Below are 25,102 nucleotides of genomic sequence, written 5' to 3' on the forward strand. Positions count from 1 at the left end.
AAGAGTTCATCAGCTGCTCCTGCTATGATATAATTTCCATGGATACCAATTGTATGTGATGTTGCAAGCATATGACTAAAGGATAAGGAATAAGGAAGGGAGAAATCAACTGCTTTATTCTTTGGCTATGCTTTTGAGTAACTCCATAAACAAAATCTAAAGCTTTATCTAATCGATTAATCACCCACACAAATAACCCCTTCAGTCCCTCTCCCTTCCAAGTCCTCTTGACAAAAGCATCCCCACTTATTCAAATGCGTTCAGTCTGTCAAATATTATCCACTACTCAGTGAGAATAATACTCAGGAATTTAGAAGGTGACAGAGAAAAAAAGCCATTTTAATTTGCAATTTTTTAAGCTAAACTTTACAGCTTGCTAATTAATAAATTTAAGTGGCAGATTTCTCCATTAAAAAAAAAAACAAAACAACCAAACAACCCTGGTAAGGTATTACTTTCAGTAAAATAGCTAGCAACAAAGAATTATAGATATAACAAAAATCTATCTAGTAAGGAGGGAAGAAATAACAAAGAAAGCACCAAATTTCAAAATGTATTTGTTATATCAGCAAGTACAGCAATTCCATGTAATGTGCCTGTGCTACACAAGACTGACTGACTTCACAGCCTGATGTGGATTTTGATACCTGTGTCTTGTTAAAAATCATTTGAAGAACATGTTATCTTTGGTTCAAAGCTATTTTTAATAACAGGTTTTGGATGAACAAGTTTTCTCATTTTGTAACTATACAAAAAAATATTTTTCAGATAAGATTATCAGATTCTGACCCAGGGATTTCAATTTAGCTCAGAAGAGAAATGTCCAGAAGCAAACAGCAGAGTAGGCAGAGAACTGTAGTCTCCTTTCACCCAGGGAACCCTGATGTGACTCGCAGGCAAGTCATTGCGATGTTTTGCAACGTGGCAACACGCATGACCTATAGAGATGTAGGAAGACGGCCCTTATAACGTGAAGCCGTCACCATTACCTATGATCCCTCTTTCCCACATCTCAAAGGAGATACTCCACAGGGAGGGAACACACACACACCACACAGAGTGAGATCAAGGAACTTGGCTGGAGTCAAAGGCAGCGTTGGGAGCAGAGCTAGCGAGTGAGGCCCTACAGGAGAGCACCAGCCACCAAGGCAGCCAGGAGCACCTGGAACATCTCACTCACGGTGTTTCTCCAAGTCCCAATAGCATCTGCTCCAGCATCTCTTAAGTCACACCTTAGTTATACTCTGCAAGCAAAGCCAGCCTTCTCTGCTGGCAGCTAAAAGTCACCAAGCTCCTCGGAGTCCCCATTATTTTTATTTTTATCCCCGGCTCAGGCAGCACACTGAGGGCAGCCGCAAAAAGCCTCCCTGTAGCTTTAGGGCTCCTGCCTAGTGAGCCCGCTCACTAGCGGAGAAGAAATGGATGTTAACCCTCAGCACAGCCAGAGGGAGAGCGATTTAAAGTTTTCACATCCTCCCTTCTGGTACAGAAGCTTCGATGCCAGTATCAGGCAGGGGTGGTACACGGCTGGCTGCGCAGCCCCCAGGGCAGCATCCTGCAGTTTTGTAGTCTCCTCCCAGAAACCGAAATCCAAGGCGTGCATACCCTGCAACGCGCAGGGGCAAGTCTCAAAGTATGTATTTTCTGTTCATTCTCTACTTCTCAGTAGCCTTACATTATCTCTGGGGTAGATACAAACTTTTTTTTTTTTTTTTTTTTGGAAACTTTGCTCATCTGTCAAGTCTCATTGCCTGACATCAAGGCGATCAATCTGCCTGCCTTAAACACAACTCCTAGCTCTTTCGAGAGGCTTCCCTTTTTAGATGTTGGTCTCCTAAGCTCCCCTCCACAGCCTGTCTCCCCCGCTGCATCCTTCAACGGATTTTTTCAAATCGGAACAGACAACCCGTAGAAGCTGACATGCTTTTTGCAGTGCTAGCTGCTCACATCCGAATGCCTGCCCAGCCTGCCTGCATTCCGGGCGAGAGGTGTCTGCTACATGTGTACAGGCATGCACCTTGGAAAGGACGCTTTTTCTGCACGCAGTAAAAGTGACATGGGTGAGAAAACTCATAGACATTACTGCCGGAGAGTTTTAAGCACCAAGACCAGACAATTTCTATGGGAGAAAAAATAAAAGGAAACCAAGAAAAGGCAGAAAAATTCCCCAGATGTTATCAAAACGTTATCAAAAAAATTCCCCAGACAAATCTGCCCTCTCTTTTGAAGGTTTTTCCTTAGAAAGAAAACACGTTTGGGTGTATAAATGCATGACCTGCCCTCTCTTGAACGCCAAATTATCAGAAACATCATTCATCTTACTAGATATGCCTTCTCTGCATGAGTTGAAGTCAGTCAGCTCTGTGTACCCCATGCTGGTAGTTATGCCTTAACTTTAAAAAGCGGTCAAAATAAAACAAATAGGGTGAAGTCCCAATACAACAGAATTATTTCAACTTTTATAGGGAGTTACCCATTAGAAAAGACCGTGACCCGAAACAGCTCTCCTCTGCTCTTCCCCAGTCCGTTCTGCACCCCCGCACACACCGGTGGGTATGTAAAAACACCTTAGCTACATCAGCCTGAGCTAAAAGTGCATTTAAAATCAATCCAGGTAATGCATAGCCCCCACTTGAGGGCAGAATCTCAAATCTGAGTATTTATTACCAAGCTGTAAAGCTGTGTTTTTGCAGACTTTGTCAGGAAAGCGTTATTTGAATGCCAACAGGGACGTCACTTTATAGACCTCAGGTCAGGAAAGGATGTAAGCACACAGTCAGCTTTAGCCCCACTGAATTAAAGGATAGTTAAGCACATATTTTACATTGTGTCACGAACAGGAGATATGTGGTACCGTAGTCACCTTAGCTGCAAAGGGAATACACACACTTGCACAGGCTACCTAGCTCACTGCAAGGATGGTTATGGCTTTTCTTGCACTCCGGGCCATGATCAACAGGAAAGGAAGGAACGGGCCAGAAGTGAACAATGGGATCAGCCTGCTCAGCCCATGTCAGATCAGGCTATTCAAACCAAAGGTATGAAGGCACCGTTTTATTATGCCTCACAGCAAGAACGACCCCAGGCATCAGTGACCTTTCTGCAGGCTTAAGCCACTCCTAGAGGGTCTAGGATCCCAGCAGCCCAGCCCTAGGGACACGTGTCCTGCCTGGCACTGACCCGTCTCACCCGTGCTCACGCAGCAGCCCTTCTGAGATGAGCCAGGGGACGAACGAGGGGAAGAGCGGCAGGGACATCCCATTTCCAGAGCCACCCAACCTGAACCAAGCCATGGTGTCGCCCCAGGAGAGGACAAGTGTCCCTCCGATGGAAATGCTCACCATGGCTCCCGCTCTGCCTGGGGAGGCAGCCACGGCGCTGCCAGAGCCCGTATTTCAGGGAAGGGGAGCAGAAGGAGCAGAGACCCGCAGCCCTGCCAGGCGAATGATGACCCATGCTGCTTCTGCCATCTTCGTGCCGCTTCTGCCACGCGGCCCTCTTGCTCACATCTCTGCAAATCCCTGGAGGGAAAGAGGCTGCCGAAGTGATGGCGGGGGCTGTGGGAAGAGACAGTGAGAGGACGCAAGAGAGCAGGGAGGCGGGGGAGGAGGCGGCAGCAGTCAAAGCATACACCCAGAAACGGCCAGGAGCCACCGCGCTGTCAGAGCTGTTGGCAAGTTGCATTTCTGGAGTAGAGATGCTGACTCGCCGCAGGACACTGTCCCGCTGGTTACTGGTTGACCGCGGGACTCCCCGGGGCAGAGGCCGTAGTCCAGCTGCATCAAGCCCCCTACACAAGCGATTCCAGTGCACTCCCATCACCGAACCACGCAGGTGCTCTGCGGTGACCTCAGCGGCCAGGCACACTAGAAAGAAGCACTTACAACCCCCACCAGTTTCAGAAGACAACGACTCTAGTTAGCACAGGAGAAACACAGATTTTCAGCATACACGCTCCCTGGCCGCTTTGAAAAGCTCCTTCAGTTTACAATAGGGTTAACTGACGTGCTCGGGCTCTCCACCCTCCTTCTTCCTTCAGTTTTTTCTCCAAAACACAGGGAGGTTCTTTCCCTCCCTGTTTCCAGGCAGCTTCCCTCGGCCTGGAAGGGCCTGACAGGTAACAGACCTCTTGTGCGAACATGCACGTCCTTGCCCATCTTCCGTTCATCCTCACACTTCAACGTCCCATCACAGATTTATTTTTTCTGGCAAGGACTTTCAAGGCTCCCCTGTCCCTTTCCTCAGGCCCAGTCTCCAAGCACCAGCCAACACTCTTGCAAGGTGTTTCCACACCTAAGTTTTCCCTCCTCTGGCAGACAGATAAGCAATGTTAACAGCAACGAGTAGATTCATACAGACTAAGACATTCACGATATGACTGTTTCTTACAGTGTAATGTCCCCAGTTGTCACAGAAACATTTCTTCCCCATGAGATTTAAAACCAGAAAGAATAAATAGGATACCCTTATCCGATGTAATTAAGGTACAATCACCCTTGAAAAGGGGAAAACATGGAATACAAAATCCTGGCATCTGAAAGTGAAGCTCTTTAGCAAAACTTGTCCGTGCTTCAAGAAATTAATATGAAAACCGTACCACAAAACACTAGATGCATTATTATTAGTATCTCTAATAACAGTACAAATATTAAAGTGCCATATTGTTTACAACACAAAATTAAAATTTTAATCAGTCCTGTTTACCCAGCAACATTCTGATTAGCAGTCAGAGTTGATTGAACAGTGGAGGGGGAAAAAAAAAAACAAACCTGCTCACAACAAGATATGCCACATAAAAGACTTCAGCACGAGTCAACAAGCAGCAACAGCAGAGTTATACAGGCAGCTAAAGCATGTACCCGAGCCTCTGGCAAACCAAGACACAACTTATGCCACTGAAGCAGTGATCTGAATATATTTTGTTTCCTCTCCTTTGGTGCGGGGAGCCCTTCTGAACATTTGCATGGCAGAATTGAAATACACATTAGCTTGAAACAATGAAGGAACAGGGAAGTAGAGAGCACGGAGGAAGAAATCCCAGGAAACCGTAAGCAATTGCTTCTTTATTATGCATATTTTGCTGCTGGAGCACATTATTCTCATTCTCCTCAGGGCACCATTTGTTAAGAGCACAGTAAATAATGTCAACAGCTAGAAATCCAGCACATCGAGCTTTATTTTTTTTTTTTCCTCCTTCATATCTGGTGAGAGGGAGTGCCCTGACAGAGGCCGGATTTTCCGGCACAAACCTTGAAGCATACAAGACAGAAATAGCAGTTTCCCATCCTGACCCCTCCTCCTTAATTCCTCATAAAGAAAGAAAAAAAATCAGGCAGAGGCACAAAGCAAATCACTGTAATTCACGTGCCCTGCCACAGACATCTCCGTTTTAAGGGCTGCCCTTCTGCTGCACAGTTCACAGACAGACGGTCCCTTCACCTTCGTTATTTGGAGGGACGGGCAGCAGCCCACCGCCCGCCACAATTATCTGGTGGTGCCTTGCGGGATGGAGCTGCCCGAGGCGCCTTCCTCCAGGGGTGCCTCCTCGGCAGGGAAGGGGCTCAAAGCCCAGCTGCATCAGTGACTTTAAAGCATTCAGGTGACATCAATCCACTGCTCCTGAAGATGAGCAGTGTTAGGAAGCAAGCTGCTGTGATTAAGCTCCTACTCCAGCACACACACAAAAAAAATAATCAAGTGCTACACTCTTCCATAGCTTCATTAACCACATACTTCATTAAGCTTTCACTGCCGTTTAACTGAGTTGTAAATGCCAAGAAGACATTGAGTTTTTTGAATGAGGCAGAGACAGTTTGCAAATCTTATTTTTTTTTTCCCTCTCCTTTTTTCCCCACATTTCCTTCAGGCCACAGTAAGCAAACAGGCGAGTTAAGTGTAAAAAGGAAGGGAACACGGACCCAAAGGTTTCGGATGGGGTTCCTTAGGCAGCCAGCTCTGTTTAATGCTTTTCCACCACGTGCCTTTCAGTAGCTCCCACAGCTGAGAACACGGAGCAGATGCAGACTAAGCACTTGAAACAAGTTTTACCTCTCTGTTCTCAAATCACAGAGTTTTACATTAGATAAACCTGGATTTTAAAGGGAAGGGAAAGAGAAATCTGCTAAGAGGGTTTAGCGGTGCAAACCCTTTGAGCCGTTGCCACTGAAGAGAGAAAGAGCCAGAACCTCGCACTCAGCCCCGTGTTAGATAAATCCTTTGTCTTACCACTGAGACGAAAGAGCTGCAAACAAATGGCCTTTCTGCTGCGGTCACTTCTGTACTCCATCCTTAAGTGCTCCCAGCGCAGCAGAAATCCAAGCCAACCCCTTCTGGATTACTAAAGGGTACTGCCTGCCAGTCCTTCACGAGTCTCGCACCACTCCACAGCAACTCCCTACCACTCCCCACAGCCCCAGGCACACCTCATAAACTTACCCCAGACCCCCAGGTGAGACCTGGCCCTGTGTAATTGCAATCAGCTGAAGCCCCTGTAATCAGGGCAATCAGGTGAGGCCTCTGCGCTTTGTCCCACCTGACTTGCGTAAAGACTCCCATCACCCAGCTGCAGAGAAAAAGCTGAGTAGCAAGTCAGAATCGTTGTGTATTTTGCCTGTCCTCAACAGCTTAAGATCCCTGTGAGGTTCGTTTTGGCAGCTGATGAACGACTGCAGCTTCCGCAGCTACGTACATAGAGCTTCCAGGCTGAGCAACGCACCAGAAGAGCTTTTATTGCCAATGTTATCATTGGCCATTTTGGAAATCAGAACAGTTGTACTGGTCACAGCGTACTTTTTGTTATCTTTGCAAAAATATTCCTAATATACAAAGTAATAAAATGCTCAGTCAGTAATCAAAGCTTCAAAGATGGAGATTATGCTCTCACTCCATGTACCAGCCTGCGAAACCATCCTTTCTTAAATGAAATTTATGTAAATAAGATTGCGGGTTCCATGGGTTCTCTGACAGGGGAATGGAATATTTAGAAGGAAATCCAGATGATGGCAGGATTTAGATTTAATGTTTCAGATAGAGTTATACTGAACTTCATAGGATCTCAGCATTTTATTTGAATGTGATTTCTTCCTCCAATTAATGCTCCTGAAGTAAAGTGCTCCCCAGAGTCTCCTTTCAGCTCCCCATACTGGGCTTTTCAAGCAATCCCTAACGAAGCCTCAGCCTGCAGCCACCTCCCCTTCCCCTGGAAGGGCTGGTTTACTATGGGAGTGGTGCCGGTGACTGTGATGGGACCTGTGAAGTTTCACATCGGTGAGCCACCAGTCTCAGAGTGACTGGTCCAAAGGCCAGCTGTATTAAGGGCTGGAGAAATGGGTTGGTGGAAACACAATGAGGTCTTGCACCAGGAACAGAACAACTCCACGCTGGCTGGGTGCCCACTGGATGGAAGGCACCTTGGAAGAAAAGGAATCCAGGTGGGCAAGAGATAAAGTGCCCTTACAACAGAGAAAGCTATCCACGTAGCTACCAGAAAGCGTGTAGGCAGCAGCTCAACAGAAGTGATTATTCATGCTCCTCTGTTCTATACACATTCTGTAAGGCCACATCTGGTGTAGTGTCATCTTTGGGCTCCCCAGTATGAGAAAGACAGTGACGGGACACTCAGATGGTGAGAGGATGGAGCACGTGATGCATAAGAAAGGGTAAGGGCACGGCCTTGGTTCAGTCTCAAGAAGGTTAAGGGTGGGGGAAACCTAACCAGCCGCTGACTTCAGCTGCCTAACAGGTGGTTACAAAGAAACCAGACAGACCCTTTTCAGCCACATACAACAGAAGTATGAGAGGTAGCAGACATAAGCTGTAGCCATGGAAATCCTGACTGGAGAAAAAAAGACACAGTGAGGGTGTCAGTGAGGGTCAAGTATTGGAATGGATGACCAGAAAGGCTGCAGATTCTCTGTTCTTGGATATACTCACCTGGACAAAGCCTGAGCAACCCGATCTCACTTGTAAATCAACAGTGCTTTCAGCGAGGGCTAAGACTAAATAAATGCCCTCTAGAGTTCTTTCCAGCCTAAATGGTCCTATTCACCTTGAACTTGAGCTTCAGGAACAGAAACACAGTTTATTATATATTATATTATATATTGTCTTCTCTGTTTCCTCTAGTACTTATTCTTTATTTGGAAGTCAAATGTTAAACTGAACTATTAAACTAAACTATTAAAACACAAACAGCCAGAAGCATACAGATTTCTAGGCATGCACACAAAGTGAGGGTCAACTCTTTTTTAAGACTGGCTGTAAAACATTAACCTCAAAATAAGCACGTGCTGTCTCAGGAGTTGTGCATCTGCTTTTTCCCTTTCCATAAAGCTGCCCTCGAAATGAGCGTGCTCACCTACTAACCTGAGTCAACTGACACTCTGAAAGCTCGTGTATGTGGCTCTATCAGATCAAAAACTGATCGGAAGAAACCTAAAATCCTGTCATATTCTCCGGTACGCTCTTCAGTTACACAAACAGGAAAGTCCTGGGGGGAAAAAGAAAGACATTATGAAAAACAGTACATTCCTAAAAGCACCTGGACATTGGTTCAAAAAACTCCTGAGTTTTTAAGCACATTATACATTCCCATTATCCAAGGCCTAACATAAAATACTTCAAGTAACCGGAATCACAATGCTTATCTCCTAAGTCTGAACTTGGATCAGCGATTATCTATGAAAAAACCAGCAATTTTGCTGCCCAAACCAAAAAAATTCCGCTTCTTCTCTCCCCTCTGTCCCATTGTCAGACCAGTAAAACTCAAAATGCTTCTACCTACTAATTCAGGCCAAAGAAAAAAGATATGCATAAGCTGGTTTAGTGACATTTTATTAAAGTAATTTTTCAGGTTTCACCATCCCCCTCCACATATGTGCGAATTTCTTCTTCTGGCAGTGAGCCACAGACCAATTTTGAGGTAGAAAACAGTTGTAGGGAAAAGAGAAAGTCAGGAATTACTTTATAAATGGACACATCTTATAATACATTACAATGCTCCCTTTAGTAGCCAAATGGTTCATGAACATTACACTTTATGTAATATCACAAATACACAAAATATGCTTTGCATATGATTGCAAAAACAGCAGCACTCTGGAGCCAAGCACATGGCTTAATATTGTAATAATGAGTCTACTTCAATGTAGTGGATTTTAATAAGACTTTAATAATACTGGTATGAAGCCAAATTACATAATGTCCCAAAATATGAAACAAAGCTTTTATAGAGAAAATAAAAGCTCACTGAAGTATAACCACATTAAAAAAAAAAAAAAAAGCAACCAACCACCAATGTTATCTAAACAAAGCCATTAGGCATATTTAATTTTTAAAAATCAAATTAGAGAAAAGGAACTCAAATCTATTCCCAGATCTCAAGATAAAATTAAAAAGGATATTATTTTAGGCAACATTTATGAAAATGAAGGTAGTACGCCAGCACTGGGAAACAAGCTAACACCGTAATTACCTCTTTTGGCACTGATAAGGATATAGGTTGCCTATCTCCAGTCTCTCTCAAAAGATAAAAAATGATTCTGTTACCTTACAGGTTGATTTTAAGACTGAGCTATGATGGATTGTCTATAAACAGCTTAGGCCAATAAAATAATTTCCTTCTACACATGAAAACCATGTTAAGAGTCTCAAAAGCAAAGAGCCAAATGACTTAGTTCCTCAACTCCCTCAGGTTCTGGAGTCTTGGGAAAAACAAGGACTTGAAAGCACCTGCAAAGCTCGGTCAGCATGGACCATTCTCAGAATAACTTCCTCTCTCACCTCTCCCGTCACATGACAGTTACACAGCAATTAAAGGACAAGCCAGTGTTTCATTTGTTGGATAACGCAGGCAGAATGTCACACATTGTTAAAGCTGTATAACCTTTCACATATTAGTGTTACGCTAGGTGGACCATTAGTATTTGCATGGATAACATTTTTTTGTCCTTTATTAGTATCAACGATTATAGACCCACATATCCAATAGAGAGATCAACACTTCTTAGCGTATTCCAATTACCGCTGGCTACAATAAGCTGTAAACTGAGTCTAAATCAATGCTGACAGCCTATCAGAGCACGCGGTGATGAATACAGCAAGAATCAGAACAGTTTTCTTTACATACATTATACTGTCTCATCTACATGTCTCTAGACTTTTTAAGCAGTTTTGATAAAGGCATTAAAAGTTTTAAGAAGATTTAGATTCCACATGACAAGATGAAGTGTGGGGGACATTTAATGCCTTGGATTTCTTAGCAGTCTACTTTAGCTACAGAAGCCATTAAAAAGTTGCAAGTAACTTCAAGATGAAAGGTATTAGCAGCTTTTTAGAAAAGGATAATAACGCTATTCTAGAGACTTAATGAGACTTAATTCACAGAAGCTTTTGACTTGGTCTGCTGTTAATTGAATCAAAGTCAATGATGATCTTGCTACACTTTGGCTTGAATTCCCTAAAATAAAGAAAAATACAGATATCAGTTAGCGAGTAGTTAAAACATTTTGCTTGCTTTAGCTCCAGCTAAATTTTTGAAGGAATAAAAAAAATCCCTCCTTGGATTCACGTAGTTTTCATCACTATGGGAGCCAATTATAGTGCACCACACTGAGAGAAAGCTGGACAAGAAAGACTAAGACAAAAAAGACACATGGGGTGGGTTAGCCTGTACATTCTTCAGCTATTGGAGTTCATAAATTACCCAGGAGTCAAAGGACTTGTAACAATTTAGCGGCTGGTGGTAGCATCATGTTACCAGGGCTGGGATTTTTGTTCATATATATTTATATTTCAAATATTTTTAATGTATATTTACAGATATAGGACAAATATATGTATCCATAAAAATATTTTATTCTACTGTGTATGTATTACATATACCCATATATGCCTACATATGTATATATAAAAGATATTTGGAACGTATTTTGATACATATTTTGATCACTTCCTGCCAGGTTTTCAAAGAACACTTTCAAACTTCGCCTCATTATATTAAAATATTTTTTGTGCTAGGGGAATAGATCACATTATGCATCATATTGGGAAAAACCAAACTAGTTAAGAGGGAATCATTTTAAAATTGTAACTTTAGAACTGTAAAATTAATACTGCCACAAAATGTTTCCTTTTATTATCATTAGAGCATCTGCTACAGCAATTAGCAAGGAAGGTATTTGGGGACCAAGCATGTATTTTCCAGTCTACCAGTAAACAAAGGATTATGCAAATAGTGTGGATTTAGTGCCTAATTAAGCTCTGCAGTTCAGTTCAAGAGATTCATTAAGTACCACCTACATCCTTAACAATCAATACAAGAACGAGTAACAGTCAACACAGAAAAGCACATGCTGCTGACCACAGAAACTCTGAATACTTTGTTCAGAACACCAATCTGAAATGCAAGAAACACTTCTCACCCTAGAGAAGTTACAAGATTTGACTTGCAAGAGAATGATTTATGCTTCTTAGTCAAATAGTCTTAGTAGGCAGGAAATACACTGAAGGACTAAAACTGCATTTCAAGTACTACTGTGTTTTTTCATGGATGTTTCTTAGCCCAGTAGGTACCTTTCATCCTAAAATTTCATCTGTCAGAATTGTTACATTTGCAATTTTTTCCAAGTCTTTATATTAATATTGTAAAACTTTTTTGAGTTGCAAAGCCTCCCTGACTGCATAATTAGCCTCACCCACAGCATGTTATTGGTATCAAACTAGCTGTTGAACAGATTGTCTTTAGGTATCTCTATCAGTGTCTTTAAAAACCCCACTCTTCAAACATTTTTCAGATTCTCATTATTTTAAGGCAAATATTACAAGTTTTACCTTTTTTTCACAAGAAAAGCCGACCAAAGAAGACTGGACAGCTATAGGCACCAAGAATTAATTATGGGTGGCTGGTCTAACACCTTCCCAAATTGACTGCAACAAAAACATACTGAAGTTTCAATAAGGAGTGGGTAATCCACAAAAAAAAGTCAACTGGTCATTTCAGTTGAACTCATAGGAGAACAGGGTAATTCAGATAATCTAAGGGACTTCAGGAGATCATCCAGTCTAACCTCCTGCTCAAAGCAGGGTCAGCGATGACTCTCTCGAGGACAATGTAACAAATAACCATCACATTAGCAATTTCACTTGCAGTCCACGAACTAAATGAGTATTCCAAATGGACCGTTTTCTCATACAAACGTTATGAAATTGAAATTTAACCATACACAAGGCAAAAAGAATAGTTCAACCATCTGTCAATCCAGTACCTTTTGCAGGCATACAGAGCCAGCCCTCTACAAACACTCCCAAAGATTAAGATGTTCCACAATACAAAGAAGAAAAACCTTTGCCCCAAAGTTGGACTCCTTTGCACACCATTTTTTTCCTTTCCAAAATAAAAACAAAGTAATCCAAAATTCTCTTACCTGTATATAATACCTGCTAAATCAAACATCCGCCGTGCAGCTGTCATCTCAGTAGTGTCATGATACTTGTCAGACATAAAAATAACTTCCTTTATGCCTGAAAGAGTCATATAGAAAAAATGTTTGAATTACAAAGAAAAAAAAAAAGTAATGCCTGGTGCACAAAATCAGAAAAGGCAGCATTCATCCACATGCTCTAGAACTCCTTGGTACACCTCTACTTCCCAAAATACTACAGATTGTACTTAAGAATAAGGCTATGTAAGGTAGAGCTGTTCGTGAAGACTGTTCTTTCAAAAACGCTGGAAAAATGTTTTTCTCCACTTTCACCTAAGTTTAACTCAGAAAACCAGAACCAAAAACTTGTAGGCAAAACCACAAGATAGACAGACTAGAAATCATGCATTTTTGCAAAAGTAATTGAAAACTTATCTTTCTACCTCTCTAATATAGATAAAATTCCCCACAAAGAATTTAAACCCCAAATCCTATTCCCCTTCCAAACGCACAGCTATAAAAGCATGCTTTTTTCTTTTGTTCTGTGTTTTATAACTCCCAATCACAGGTTCAAATCTTCATAAATGCATGCTGTCTCAAATTGTTGAATAATCTATGCCTAAATTACCTAGGCAGGGGAGAAGCGTAAAGGCTAACCCAAGAGAATTCACAAGCGTTCCAGAGCCTATCAACTTCTTACTGTATTTACCAGACAACACGGATATCAATACATCGCAATTTAGTGCTGACCTAAGTGCAGAAGGAAAACGATGAGTGACTACATTGAGAACAAGCAGCCAATCTGCCTTGAAGACCGTTTGATTTTGATTCTGTAAATAAGAGAAATGTAGCACAAATACAGAATACCATTACCTTTCCTCCTTCACTTCTCTTAATTTCAAAGCATACTGACCAAATAAAGCAGCACTCTGTTTGCTACTTTTTTTCTAGATTCACGTGGCCATTAGTGGTGAGAGAGACTCCCCAGAACAGCAATCCATGCTAGGATTGCAAGGTTTTACTCAATGAGCAAAATACGTGCTACCTTAAGCACAGATTTTTATGGAACTGAAGCCTACTGCAGATACTGCCTAATCTGAAAAAAGGAGACACATTTAGGCCAGCACACTTGCTGCAGTGGCACAGATTTATAACAATTGTAATGAAAGACATAATTAAAGTAGGATCATAGAAGTCTTATGACATTTATGAGCAAAGATATTTTAAAATCTTCAAATATCTACCATGCATCACATTTAAATTAAAATTTCATGTATATACTCCCAACAGACCTTTTGCCATGCAGAAGTTTATTTCTTTCTGCCCTACTCTATTCAATGTGTCAGAGCACAGTAAAATTGACAGTAATTATATGCAAAGCCTGTGTTGTTCTTTGGCAGCTCTTGGTCTAAGAAGTTACAAACCTAAATTAGAAGCACGCTTAGAATCACAGAAGATGCAATTAGCACTGGAAAAATTTGGCACCATTCAGATGCAAAAAACCCCCACAAGTAGCATCTTAGGAAGTTGACAGTGCAATTAATTTAGATCTAACAGCAGCAATTTAACATCAAATACATCCATGATAAGATACCAATGAGCAGGCAGCACTGCAACCCTGACAAATCAAGCTGGCACTACTCCTTACCTGCCTGGATGATGAGCTTTGCACATTCATTACATGGAAATAAGGCAACATACATGCTGCAGCCTTTCACATCAGCTGAGTTCTTGTTCATGATGGCATTCAATTCAGCATGGCAGACTGATTTTAAAAAAAAAAAAAAGAAGCAGCAATTCATAATACTGTTCATTAAAATAAATCAGTCAAACTAAAATTAAAGTGTTACAATATAACTGCTTACATCCTTTCAAAGGGAAATAGCTTGCACAGCTTGTCATGAAGGGCAGAGGAAGAAATAAAAGCAGAAATACCAAGATCAATGAAGGTCAACTGTTCTGACCAGGCTGCCGATTAGTAATGATATCATTAAGCACATTAGCATTGCCATTTGCTAACACCTATTGCAGGCAACAAAGCTGTAGGCTGTGGGCCAAGTAGTTGCAACCACCCTAAGTAAAGCAGTATCTCACAGCTTCACAACTCCCTGGAGTGTCTAATTGCCAGTATAAAACAGCTCATTTATGTGTTTACATGCACAGATAGGAACAGTCTTACGGTTATAAGAGCGCACTGTGCACTCTTAAAGGCAGGAGAATCGCAAAGTAAAACCAAGCAGCTCTGTCCTCTGGGTCTCAGAACGGCTCAGCGCTGCTGCACGATTCTCTCACCCCAAGAATACACAAGACACACTCAACCATAAAAATGTCCCAGCTTTAATATTAAAGCGAGTTTACTGCTCATTAAAAGGTGACAGACTTCCCAAGCAGGAAAACAAAGTCCTCTGTTTCTCCATGGATTTGAGACAGGCCAGGTAGCAACAGACTATCCTGCCTTATTTCATCGTAGCACAATGGCTCTTTCGGGACAGATCGCGCCTTAGGGTTTAAGTTTTTATGCTGTACACATCAGCAGATTATCTAATGTGTTACTAACACAGGTGAGAAGAGTGCAGTTTCTGTGTCATCCACCAGGAACCTCTGAAAAAAACATTAGGATCTCTGAGAGAACTTCCTGTTTACTCCTAGGAGTGACAGCAAGTTGCATAATTTATGTACCTACCTACTAAGAAACTGCCTGCTGCCCTGACTGACTTCATTAACAGGTGCTGAAGTGTGGTGTGGGTTTGAACTCATATAAAGACCTGCATGTGCAGACAACGTTGAGAGTTTTTCCACTGCTTGTTTTGAAGAACTGATCAAAAAATAAAAATAAAAAAAGTTTTCTTCACCTTTGCATTACATGCAAAAACTAAAACAGGCAGCTTCATAGCACAAGTTCATAGAATACTTGCTACTATATACTGACCTCTGTGCAAATGATCTCACCACACAAAGAATAACTGAGTGCATTACCTCCAGCACACAGCAATCCTTGCTGAATCCAAGTGTTTTCCGCATGCGCTACATTTCTACATGGAATTTTCTACGTAACAGCTAAAGCACGACAGATTTACAGCCTAAGTTACAGCACACGAGCTTTCCCATATAGACAAATCACAAAGGACCAAACACCTGCTAAAGAAAGCTCAGTATCAACTTCTACAAGCAGACCCCAGCACCACTATGACCGTGCTGCCCACACACCTTCTCACAACCAGTAAAGCCAGACACTAACATACAAAATAGGAAATTAACAAAAAAAAACCAACACCCAAGCACCATCACATTAAAGTTTACATTACTATTATTATTGTTTCTATTGCAAGTGTAATTGGGTCACTTTGTATTTTAAACATATACTATTAAGTGCACAAGATACACAATTATATGAACCTATACATTTAGAAAATACAGGAAATACATTTAACTCAAAGTATATCACTGAGTTGCACTAATCTTATGTAGCCTTCACAATAGTCAGAGAATTATTTTTCTGGGGTTACAGAGGATTGAGTGAAAAAGAGTGTCATTATTTCCACAACTGGAACTATGTTATGTTAACAGGACAGAAACATTCACTTTCAAGTTTTTTTGAACAGTGTACTACTTATGATCTAGGCAGCAGTCTAAAATATGGAAGGCCTCCAGAAAGAAGGATGAGGGAATGTGTGCAAAGGCTCACAGAACTAATAAAAAAACCCCAAAAAATTCCTTCAGTAAATATTTTTCCTTTACTGAACTCAGAAATCTTCCGCCATAAAACCAGACAAGTTTCATTATTAGTACTGCAACAAGTTTCCTTCCTGCACTGATGAGAAAGAAAGGCTCTTTCAGCAGACTTTTTACAAACTTTCAACAACAAACCTCTTCACAAGCGAAAACACGTTCAGGCTAAAAATAACTTATACAAGATTATCAGCTGGAGTGAGAGAAAAGAGAAATTTTACCTCCTGATCCTCTTAACACAATCTGAAGTTAAGAAAAATTATGACTCTCCAGTGTGGAAAGGAGACACAGGAACAGTAATAAAGAAGAAACAGAGACTCATAATTTCAAGAGTAGCAGGCTTTCATTTTAAAAACATAACAAGGGGAGTTTTTCAAGCACACTGTGGCCTAACCAACTATTTCTTACTGCACTTACTGCAGAAAGTAGTATGGGACTGGAAGTTTGCATTGATTCCAAAAGTAATCTTTTTCCTTCCAATTTTTTTTTTTTTTTTCTCCTGGGCTATTAAATACAAAACCAGTTTGGCTCAGTTGTTGGAACTTGGAAGAATATTCCAGGGAACTCTCATTACATGTCTTTGTTTCATACATTTCCTTAGACAACGGCTACTGGCCTTTACAAAGATACTATGTTACATGGTCCTTAAGGAGGTATAGGCATCAGACAAATATTTTTAGGTTTTGTCCCACCACTCTTCGTTCCCTCTTCCTCATGTTCCACTCTCTCTGGCAGATAGGCATTGACCAATTTATAGATAAGATAGTCTATTATCCCCAGATTTTTCTTATGGACCTGCCCAGCTTTGAACAGAGAGTTAGTGAGAGAGAGAAGAAAAATCCAGGAGTCCAAAATCCCTCCTGTTAATACCAAAGTAGTTTACATTTGGGGTGTTACAAAGTTGTCTAACCTGTTAAGAGCTCCTATTAAGAGTTATACTGCCCTCACTCAGACAGTAAGAAGCTAACTTAAAATAACCTTTCACAGGTGCACAGTATTCAGAACTCTGAAAACTGTGTATTTAAATAGACTAGTAAAACTAAAGAGTTTTTACAATACTCTACGGGGTGCCCCAGTATTTTGTTTTTTTAAAAAAATAATATTCATGTATAGCCAACATAACATTAAGTCTGCAATGCTGGTTTCCATTCTGGAAAAGTGGCTTGAAAAGTATTCTCTAAAGGCTTCATTAGCTGAAGAAATAACCATGCAACGAGAGGTTAGTGTGTGTTCTGACATTCCCACCACCTGCTATTATATTCATGAGAGCCGAGGAGAAAAAAAAAAAACAACCAACCAGAGGAATGGCTGCTTCATTAGTGGTAGTATTAATTGCTACTGTTTCTATCTCTTCTCATTACATACTGCTTGTGTTGCATATATGAGGTAGCACTCATCCTTAAGCTTACGTGTAAATAAAAGACTTCTACTTACCCTATCGATGTTCATTGTTCAGGATTAACCCCTTAACATGAACATACTCTTAGTGAGCTGCAGAGTCAGAAGTACTCCTTCCACCTACTAAAAGTGTTCTAATGATTTTGTAAGAACCAAAGGTCTAGTCAAAGTGTTTCTTAATACTGTTGAAAGGCTTACGTGCTTGAGGAGGAACTTGGAGTAGGGACCACCATAACACATCACTTTTCAAAAAGCAATCCAAGGTGGGGCTGGGAGGAGTGACCTTTCTACGTGATTAATTACTAGCTAACTGAGCCAGAAAAGCAATTTCAAGAAATTACGCACTAAATATGGTGTTACATTTGAAAAGAATACATTTCAGTGATATGTATTGTCACACAGAAAGCTCTGACTTCTTTATTAACGTAAGTTTTTATACTGCCATGTTAACCAAACTGATAAATACTATGGGTTCCCAATACAGATACGTGGCAATAGCACAGCATTCTTCAACATAAACCTGGCACAGAAATGGACACGAAGAGTTCCGTAATTTGGCCCACTCCTCAGCCTTTAGGTAAAATCTTGACCTTTTTGTGTTCATCCCTTACCCATCCCATCTTTGTCCAAGCTCCACCTACCAGTTATCCTTTAAGCACCGGATGCCTGATGCTGGACATAGCAAGGATGACAGAATGGACTGAAATACTATTTAAAAGAACGAGGTCTGGACTGACAACCACTGGGAACAGTGGATAATGGATCTGGAATTTGTAGAATGACATCAACCTTTTTTTTTCAGCCTTTGTGAAAGCATAGGGATGGGCTGCTGGCCACAGCATTAGGGGATGGCAGGACACTCATGTTGGGCCGACACTGCCCTCAGCCCTTCCAGCTGCTCTCTTTTCTTGCTCTGTGTGCTAGAGGAAGAGCAGTTGCTGCGGTCAGGGCAGGGAGGCAAGGGTAACACCGTGGGATTTCAGTGAAGTCCCAACCTTTTCAGACTGCAGTCAGAAAAAGGGAACAGCCCCAGCATCACTGCTTTCTTCCATGCAAAAGGAGAACTGGGAAGCGAAGATGGGAACCACTCAGACCATTTATGAACATCACAAAGTCTGCTGAGCGCACACCAGAGAAGCCCCTCTCAAAACCTGAGAAGCAGTAGCTAATCCACCCCATTTCCCAGTTCCTCCCATCTCCCATCCTGCTCCAAGTTCGTTCTGCTCTCAGCAGAAGAGACATTTCTTAGTGGGCAAGCAGAAAGAGAAAAATTATTTTTGGTGTTTCCATATCTCCAAATTTTCTAGAGATGTTTGACACCAGAACCGGACAGAAATCCATACAGGACAAGAGAGTGAGTGGGTGTAGGTGAAGACTGTCTCCTATAGATCCTCTTTCCAGCTGAAGCCTCAGCTTTGCACTGCCAATTGGAGAGAGAGCATCACACTTCCTCATAGTGCCTTATCAAGTTTTGTGCTGTCAAAATAACAGCTTCTACGAAAGTAACATTTGCCTGAATATCTTCGAGTGTTCATCTCTCTAAGAAATTGACTAAAAGCTCATAATCCTAACATGAGGAAATGTTGATAACAGTTTGTTTCATTTTTCACAGCAGGTACTGTTCAATTAGAGCATACTTTTTGCCACAGCACATATTTTATCGTATCTGAACCTGTATAAATATTTGTAAGCATATTTACTCAATATTTTCTCTATTGCTCATAGGTTTCTAAATTTGCCAGTCATTTTAATTTAAAACTCTCTTAATTAGAGATGTTTGTCAAATGGGTGTTCTTAGATTATAGTGGAGACAGAGGGCATAGCAGGAGCACAGCAACTAGCATTAGTGAGAAGACTTGTGTTAACAGGAGAAAAACGTAGCGTTTTAAATGATCGATGAGAGGAAACTGAGCATCATCTAACCCTTGGATTCTTCTAACTGAAACAGAGGGCACTCACTTTTGACTCTGAAAGCCAGAATTCTGTATAATTATTAAGAAGCAGAAGTGGTACTGAACACAATGCTTCAGGAAAAGCTTTTAATAACATCTTAGTAAAGCAGGTATTCAAAACTGGCCTTCCATTTTCTTTCATTTGCACAGAAACGTCCCCACTCCTGTCACTGAACGGCAGCCTGGAAAGAGCTGGTTCCAACATAACAACAAAAGTAATTTTTCACAGCACAAAATCAGACATTCTGAAAAAACACCAGTGCTTTCTGACAGAACAAGCTATACTACCACATTGTTCAAATACACACTACAGCTAGAAGGAAGAGTTTTAATCTGCATCAATACTCTCACATGGAACGCAGTGTCAATACAAGTGATCCATCTCACTAGTCCTGTAATATCCAAATGCCTTGCAAACATTTGCATCCCCTAGGTAAAGTGAGCACTACCCACCACATTTTGATGTTTTTTTCTCAGTAGCAGCTCAGTATCATGCACTTAGATATGGGTACATACAAATTTACAACCCCTTCCTCAATACCGAGCTGAGCAGAACCCCCACTTGAAGGTGCAGGTTAGAAATGTTCACTATCTCATAGAATCACAGAATGGTTTGGGCTGGAAGGGACCTTAAAGATTACCCAGTTCCAACCCCCTACCATGGGCACAGGGACACCTTCCACTGGCCTTGAACATTTCCAGGGATGGGGCAGCCACAGATGCTCTGGCCAACCTAGGCCAGTGTCTCACCACCCCCACAGTACAGAATTTGTTCCTTACATCTAATCTAAAGCCACCCTCTTTCAGTTTAAACCCATCCCCCTTGGCCTATTGCCACATGCCCATGTAAAAAGTCCCTCTCCAGCTCTCTTGTAGGCCCCCTTCACATACTGGAAGGTCTCCCCAAAGCCCCAACTCCAACCCTCTCAGCCTGTCCTCACAGGAGAAGTGCTCCAGCCCTCTGAGCATCTCCGTGGCCTTCCTCCAGACTAGCTGCAACAGGTCCATGGCCTTTGTGTGCTGAGGGCCCCAGAGCAGAACACTTTGTGCTCCACGTGGGGTCTCATGACAGCGGAGGAGAGGGGGAGAATCGCCTCCCTCGACCTGCTGGTCATGCTTCTTCCCATGCAGCTCAGGATACAGTCGGCTTTCTGGGCTACAAGCGCGCATTGCCAGGTCATGTTGAGCTTGTTGTCCACCAACACCCCACCAAGTCTTTCTCCTCAGGGCTGCTCTCCATCCGTTCTCCACCCAGCCTCTATTTGTGCTTGGGATTGCCCCGACCCATGTGCAGGACCTTGCACTTGGCCTTGTTGAACTTCACAAGGTTTGCATGGCCCCACCTCTCAAGCCTGTCAAGGTCCCTCTGGATGGCATCCCTTCCCTCTACTGCACCACACAGCTTGGTGTCATCAGCAAGCTTGGTGACGGTGCACTCAGTTGCAGTGTCCACAGTGTTGCTGACAAAGATGTTAATGAGCCCTGGTCCAAATACCAACCCCCGAGGAACACCACTCATCACTGGCCTCCACTTGGATATCAAACCATTGACCACAACTCTTTGAGTGCAACCATCCAGCCAATTCCTTATTCACTGAGCGGTCCATCCATCAAATCCACGTCCCATTTAGAGACAAGGCTATCATGTGGGACAGTGTCAAATGCTTTGCACAATTTCAGGTACATGACATCAGTTGCTCTTCCCTTATCCACAAACACCATGATAGAAGGCCACCAGATCTGTCAGGCATGATTTGCCCTTAGTGAAGCCATGCTGGCTGTCACCAATCACCTCCTTATTTTCCATGTGCCTTAGCGTAATTTCCAGGAGGATCTGCTCCATGATCTTGCTGCTCACAGAGGTGAGACTTACTGGCCTGTAGTTCCCCAGGTCTTGCTTTTTTTGTCTTTTTAAAAATGGGAGTTATGTTTCCCCTTTTCCAGTCACTGGGAACTTCACCGGACCGCCACAACTTCTCAAACGCAATGGATAGTGACTTAGCCACTTCACCTGGCACTTCCCTCAGGTCCCATGGACTTGTGCACCTTCAGGTTCCTTAGATGGTCTCAAACCTGACCTTCTCCTACACTAGGTGGCTCTTCATTCTCCCAGTCCCTGCTTTTGCCTTCTGTGACTGGCAGTTTGGCTAGAGTGCTTGCCAGTGAAGACTGAGGCAAAAAAGTCATTGAGTATCTCAGCCTTCTCCATATCCAGGGAAACCAGGTGTCCCATTTCCTTCTGGAGAGGGCCCACATTTTCCCTACTCTTCCTTTTATCACCACCTATAGAAGCTTTTCTTGTTACTTTTGATGTCCTTGTCCAGATTTAATTCTATCAAGGCTTTAGCTTTCCTAACCTGATCCCTGGATGCTTGGAGAATTTCTCTGCATGCTTCCCAGGCTACCTGTCCTTGCTTCCACCCTCTGTAGGCTTGCTTTTTGTGTTTGCATTTGTCCAGGATGTCCTTGTTCATCCATGCAGGCCTCCTGGAGTTTCTGCCTGACTTCTTCTCTGCTGGGATGCATCACTCCTGAGCTTGGAGGAGGTGATCCTTGAATATTAGCCAGCTTCTTGGGCCCCTCTTCCCTCCAGGGCTTTTCCCCATGTTACTCTACCAAGCAGATCCCTGAAGAGGCCAGTGTCTGCTCTCCTGAAGTCCAGAGTAGTGAGCTTGCTGTGCACCCTCCTCACTGCCTTGAGGGTCTTGAATGCCACCATTTCATGGTCACTGCAGCCAAGGCTGCCCTTGAGCTTCACATTCCCCACCAGCCCCTCCTTGTTGGTGAGAACAAGGTCCAGCATAGCACCTCTCCTTGTTGGCTCCCCTATCACTTGGAGAAAGAAGTTATCAATGCATTCCAGGAACCCCCTGGATTGCTTACGCCCTGCTGTGCTGTCCCTCCAACAGGTATTGGGGTGATTGAAGTCCCCCCGAGGACCAGGGCTTGTGAACATGAGGCTGCTCCTATCTTGTCTGTGGAGGGCCTCATCTGCTCAGTCTTTCTGGTTGGGTGGCCTGTAGCAGACCGCCACTACAATGTCACCTGTCCCTGCCCTCCAGTTAATCCTGACCCATAAACTCTCGGTTGGCTCCTCATCCATCCCCAGGTAGAGCTCCATGCACTCCAGCTGGTCATTGACGTTGAAGATAACATCCCCCCTCATCTCCCTGCCGTCCTTCCATCCCAACACTCCGGTCAGAGGAGCCATCCCACATCTGTCTCAGTGAAGCTGATAAGATTACAGCCCTGCAGGAGTGTGCATGTCTGTTAACTCCAGTTAAGAGTTAGATTCTACATACATTTGCATAGGGGCATTTACATCCCCATGCAGCTGACTTACTGGCTAAAGTGGCTGTTCCTTTGTACTGCTCTTCAGGTGCCCTCCTGCTGACCTGTGATCCCCCTCTCTTCCCTCCTGCTGACCTGTGACCCCTCCTGCTGATCTGTCATCTCCAAAGCCTCAGGCTTTGGGCATCTATTGCTGGCACTGGCATCAAACTGGTAGGAGTGGGATGGATTGATTACAGCAGACGTAAATGAACATTGCAGCAGACATAGATAACTGAGACACTGGTGAATTTCAAGCCAATGAGTTTCAAGATACAGTAAAATTTAAGAGTGACAGGCCTGTTCAGTCTTACAACAAAAGTTCAAAAGGTTATTGTTATCAGTTAGTGCACAGGGGAAGGGGGAAAAGGAGGAAAGGTTAATTGCTGTGAGTAAGACAAGCTAAAAGAACAATGCTGGCACACACAACAAAGTATAAATTAACCATGAATGTATAAACTAACCACAAATAAATTTAGGGTGGAAACTGGAAGTTTTATAGTCATGGAACAGTGCATCTGATCAGAGCTGTGGGGTCAATGCATCCATCTGTTTTGCCGGAGCTCAATAAATTTATTATAGGATCATCTAACACACTTCACAAAGATAGCCTCTGGGTCCAATCCCCTGCTACGTCTATGCCGCTGAACACAGACAGGACCAGGGACCCACCCTTGGTCCTGAGGCCAACTGGCATAGACTGACTCACTCACGTTCATCTTACTCAGGGCGCCATCAGCATTACATAGCACTTGGCCCTGGGTTTCCTCAAGGCTCCACATCTCGAGAGTCTCAGGGCACCACATACTTATTTTGTATATCTCAGTTCAAAGTGCATAAAGAAGCAAGGTGACTTTTTTGCAGCCCACCGGAGTGGAACTTTCACAGCCTGAAACAGCGTACTTGTTGCATACCCCCCAGTATGGCCTGAGGGAGGGAGGAGGGTTAAGAAGCGGGCTTTGCATTATAGGCCTATGCAGGATGACGGTTTTCTTGCAGCCTTTTTTTCCACCCTGCCCTCCGGAGCAGTCTTTGAGTGAGCCATTCGCAGAGCTTTGTTCTGAGTTCTGAGAAACTAGTCAAGAGTGGTCCAGATGGAAAGTGATCTAATGTTTACGCCTGACCTACAACAGTAAGTAAAACCAGGAGGTCAGCATTCAGATCCAACCCCAGCCCCTTTCTGTAGCACTGCAGGTGGATGAAGCAGCTCTAGCAGACATCTTCCATGTTAGCGTGGTTGCATATGCACAGTTACTATCAGCTTTACCTAATAAGCTACGTTGCAGCTCCAGTGATGAAGATGCCAGCAATCCCATGATAAGCTACTGGAGCACACAGTAAGATTGTACCATCTCCAAACAAACCAGTCAGGAAAAAGCAAGGATAACAAGTTCAATTTACACAAATGCTGTGATGATTAGCAAAGGCAGAAAGGAAAACATGACAGTTTAATGAGATTTTAGCAGCAATTCTATGTGTCTCTGCATCTAGCAGAATTTTTTAAAGCAGACAATTTTTTTATATATATACTTGTCTGGTCTGTCAACTGTGCTATCAAGATTAATAAGAAACTGCCAGAGTTTAAATGATCTGTGAATTACAAAATAGGTTGTTTATTCATCACAGCAGACACTTTATGTTACAAAGTTGTGATTTTTTTAATGAGGTGAAGACAGATTCTTGGGGGGAAGGGCAGTAGTTAGACCAACTCCTAGAAATGAACTCATCTCTCCAAGTTGTTAGATTGGTTAGTGCATTTTTTTAAACATCACATATAGATATTTTTACTTTACTCCACATCTTTTGGAGTCAGAGTTAACTAAAGAAAAAAAAAACTCAAAAATTCTCAGGTCATCTTGTACAAAGATCCCTCACAAATTCATACAGCACTTTTAGTTTAAATTGGTCAGTTTCGATTTGAGCACCTGGAACAGCCTCAGGCCCCAGAGCCGACCCATGTTGATCTTAATTCAGAACTGAGACCTTACAGCAGCATAAAGATTCAACCAAAATCAATATTCTGTTTCCAGTACTTTATATTTAATCAATGGGCTAACACTTGTTTCCTCAGCCTATAAATAAAGAGCAGTCACACCAAGTTGTACCATTATGGTACCATCATTACGTGTAAAACCAGTGCTTCTGTGCTCTAGAGCAGACTTCAAATTTGGCAGCTGCTGGCTCTAGTATTGGTAATACATCTTTTATGAAAAATAATAAGAAACTGTCTCAAGCTTAGGAGTTAACATTAGAGGTTTTATAATAAATGGGTAA

The 25,102-nt window shown here is 42.5% G+C and overlaps 1 protein-coding gene across 5 annotated transcripts in view; it reads right to left on the reverse strand.

Moving 5' to 3' along the window:
• Positions 1 to 4,717: 4,717 nt before the first annotated feature.
• DCTD (dCMP deaminase) overlaps positions 4,718 to 25,102 on the reverse strand; it is a 67,249-nt gene continuing 46,864 nt past the window's right edge. For 4 of the 5 annotated variants that reach the window (XM_040603227.1, XM_040602866.1, XM_040602957.1 and 1 more), the window contains 3 exons: positions 14,068 to 14,184; positions 12,423 to 12,519; positions 8,817 to 10,456 (listed from right to left, as the gene is read on the reverse strand). In XM_040603227.1, coding sequence (XP_040459161.1) covers positions 10,378 to 10,456; positions 12,423 to 12,519; positions 14,068 to 14,184 — 293 coding nt within the window. In that variant the 3' untranslated portion in view covers positions 8,817 to 10,377. Of the gene's footprint in view, positions 8,489 to 8,816; positions 10,457 to 12,422; positions 12,520 to 14,067; positions 14,185 to 25,102 lie in introns of those variants that run through there. The other variant, XM_040603136.1, reaches the window with a different exon arrangement.

Source organism: Falco naumanni, chromosome 1 (assembly GCF_017639655.2).
Source record: "Falco naumanni isolate bFalNau1 chromosome 1, bFalNau1.pat, whole genome shotgun sequence".
Taxonomy (NCBI): domain Eukaryota; kingdom Metazoa; phylum Chordata; class Aves; order Falconiformes; family Falconidae; genus Falco; species Falco naumanni.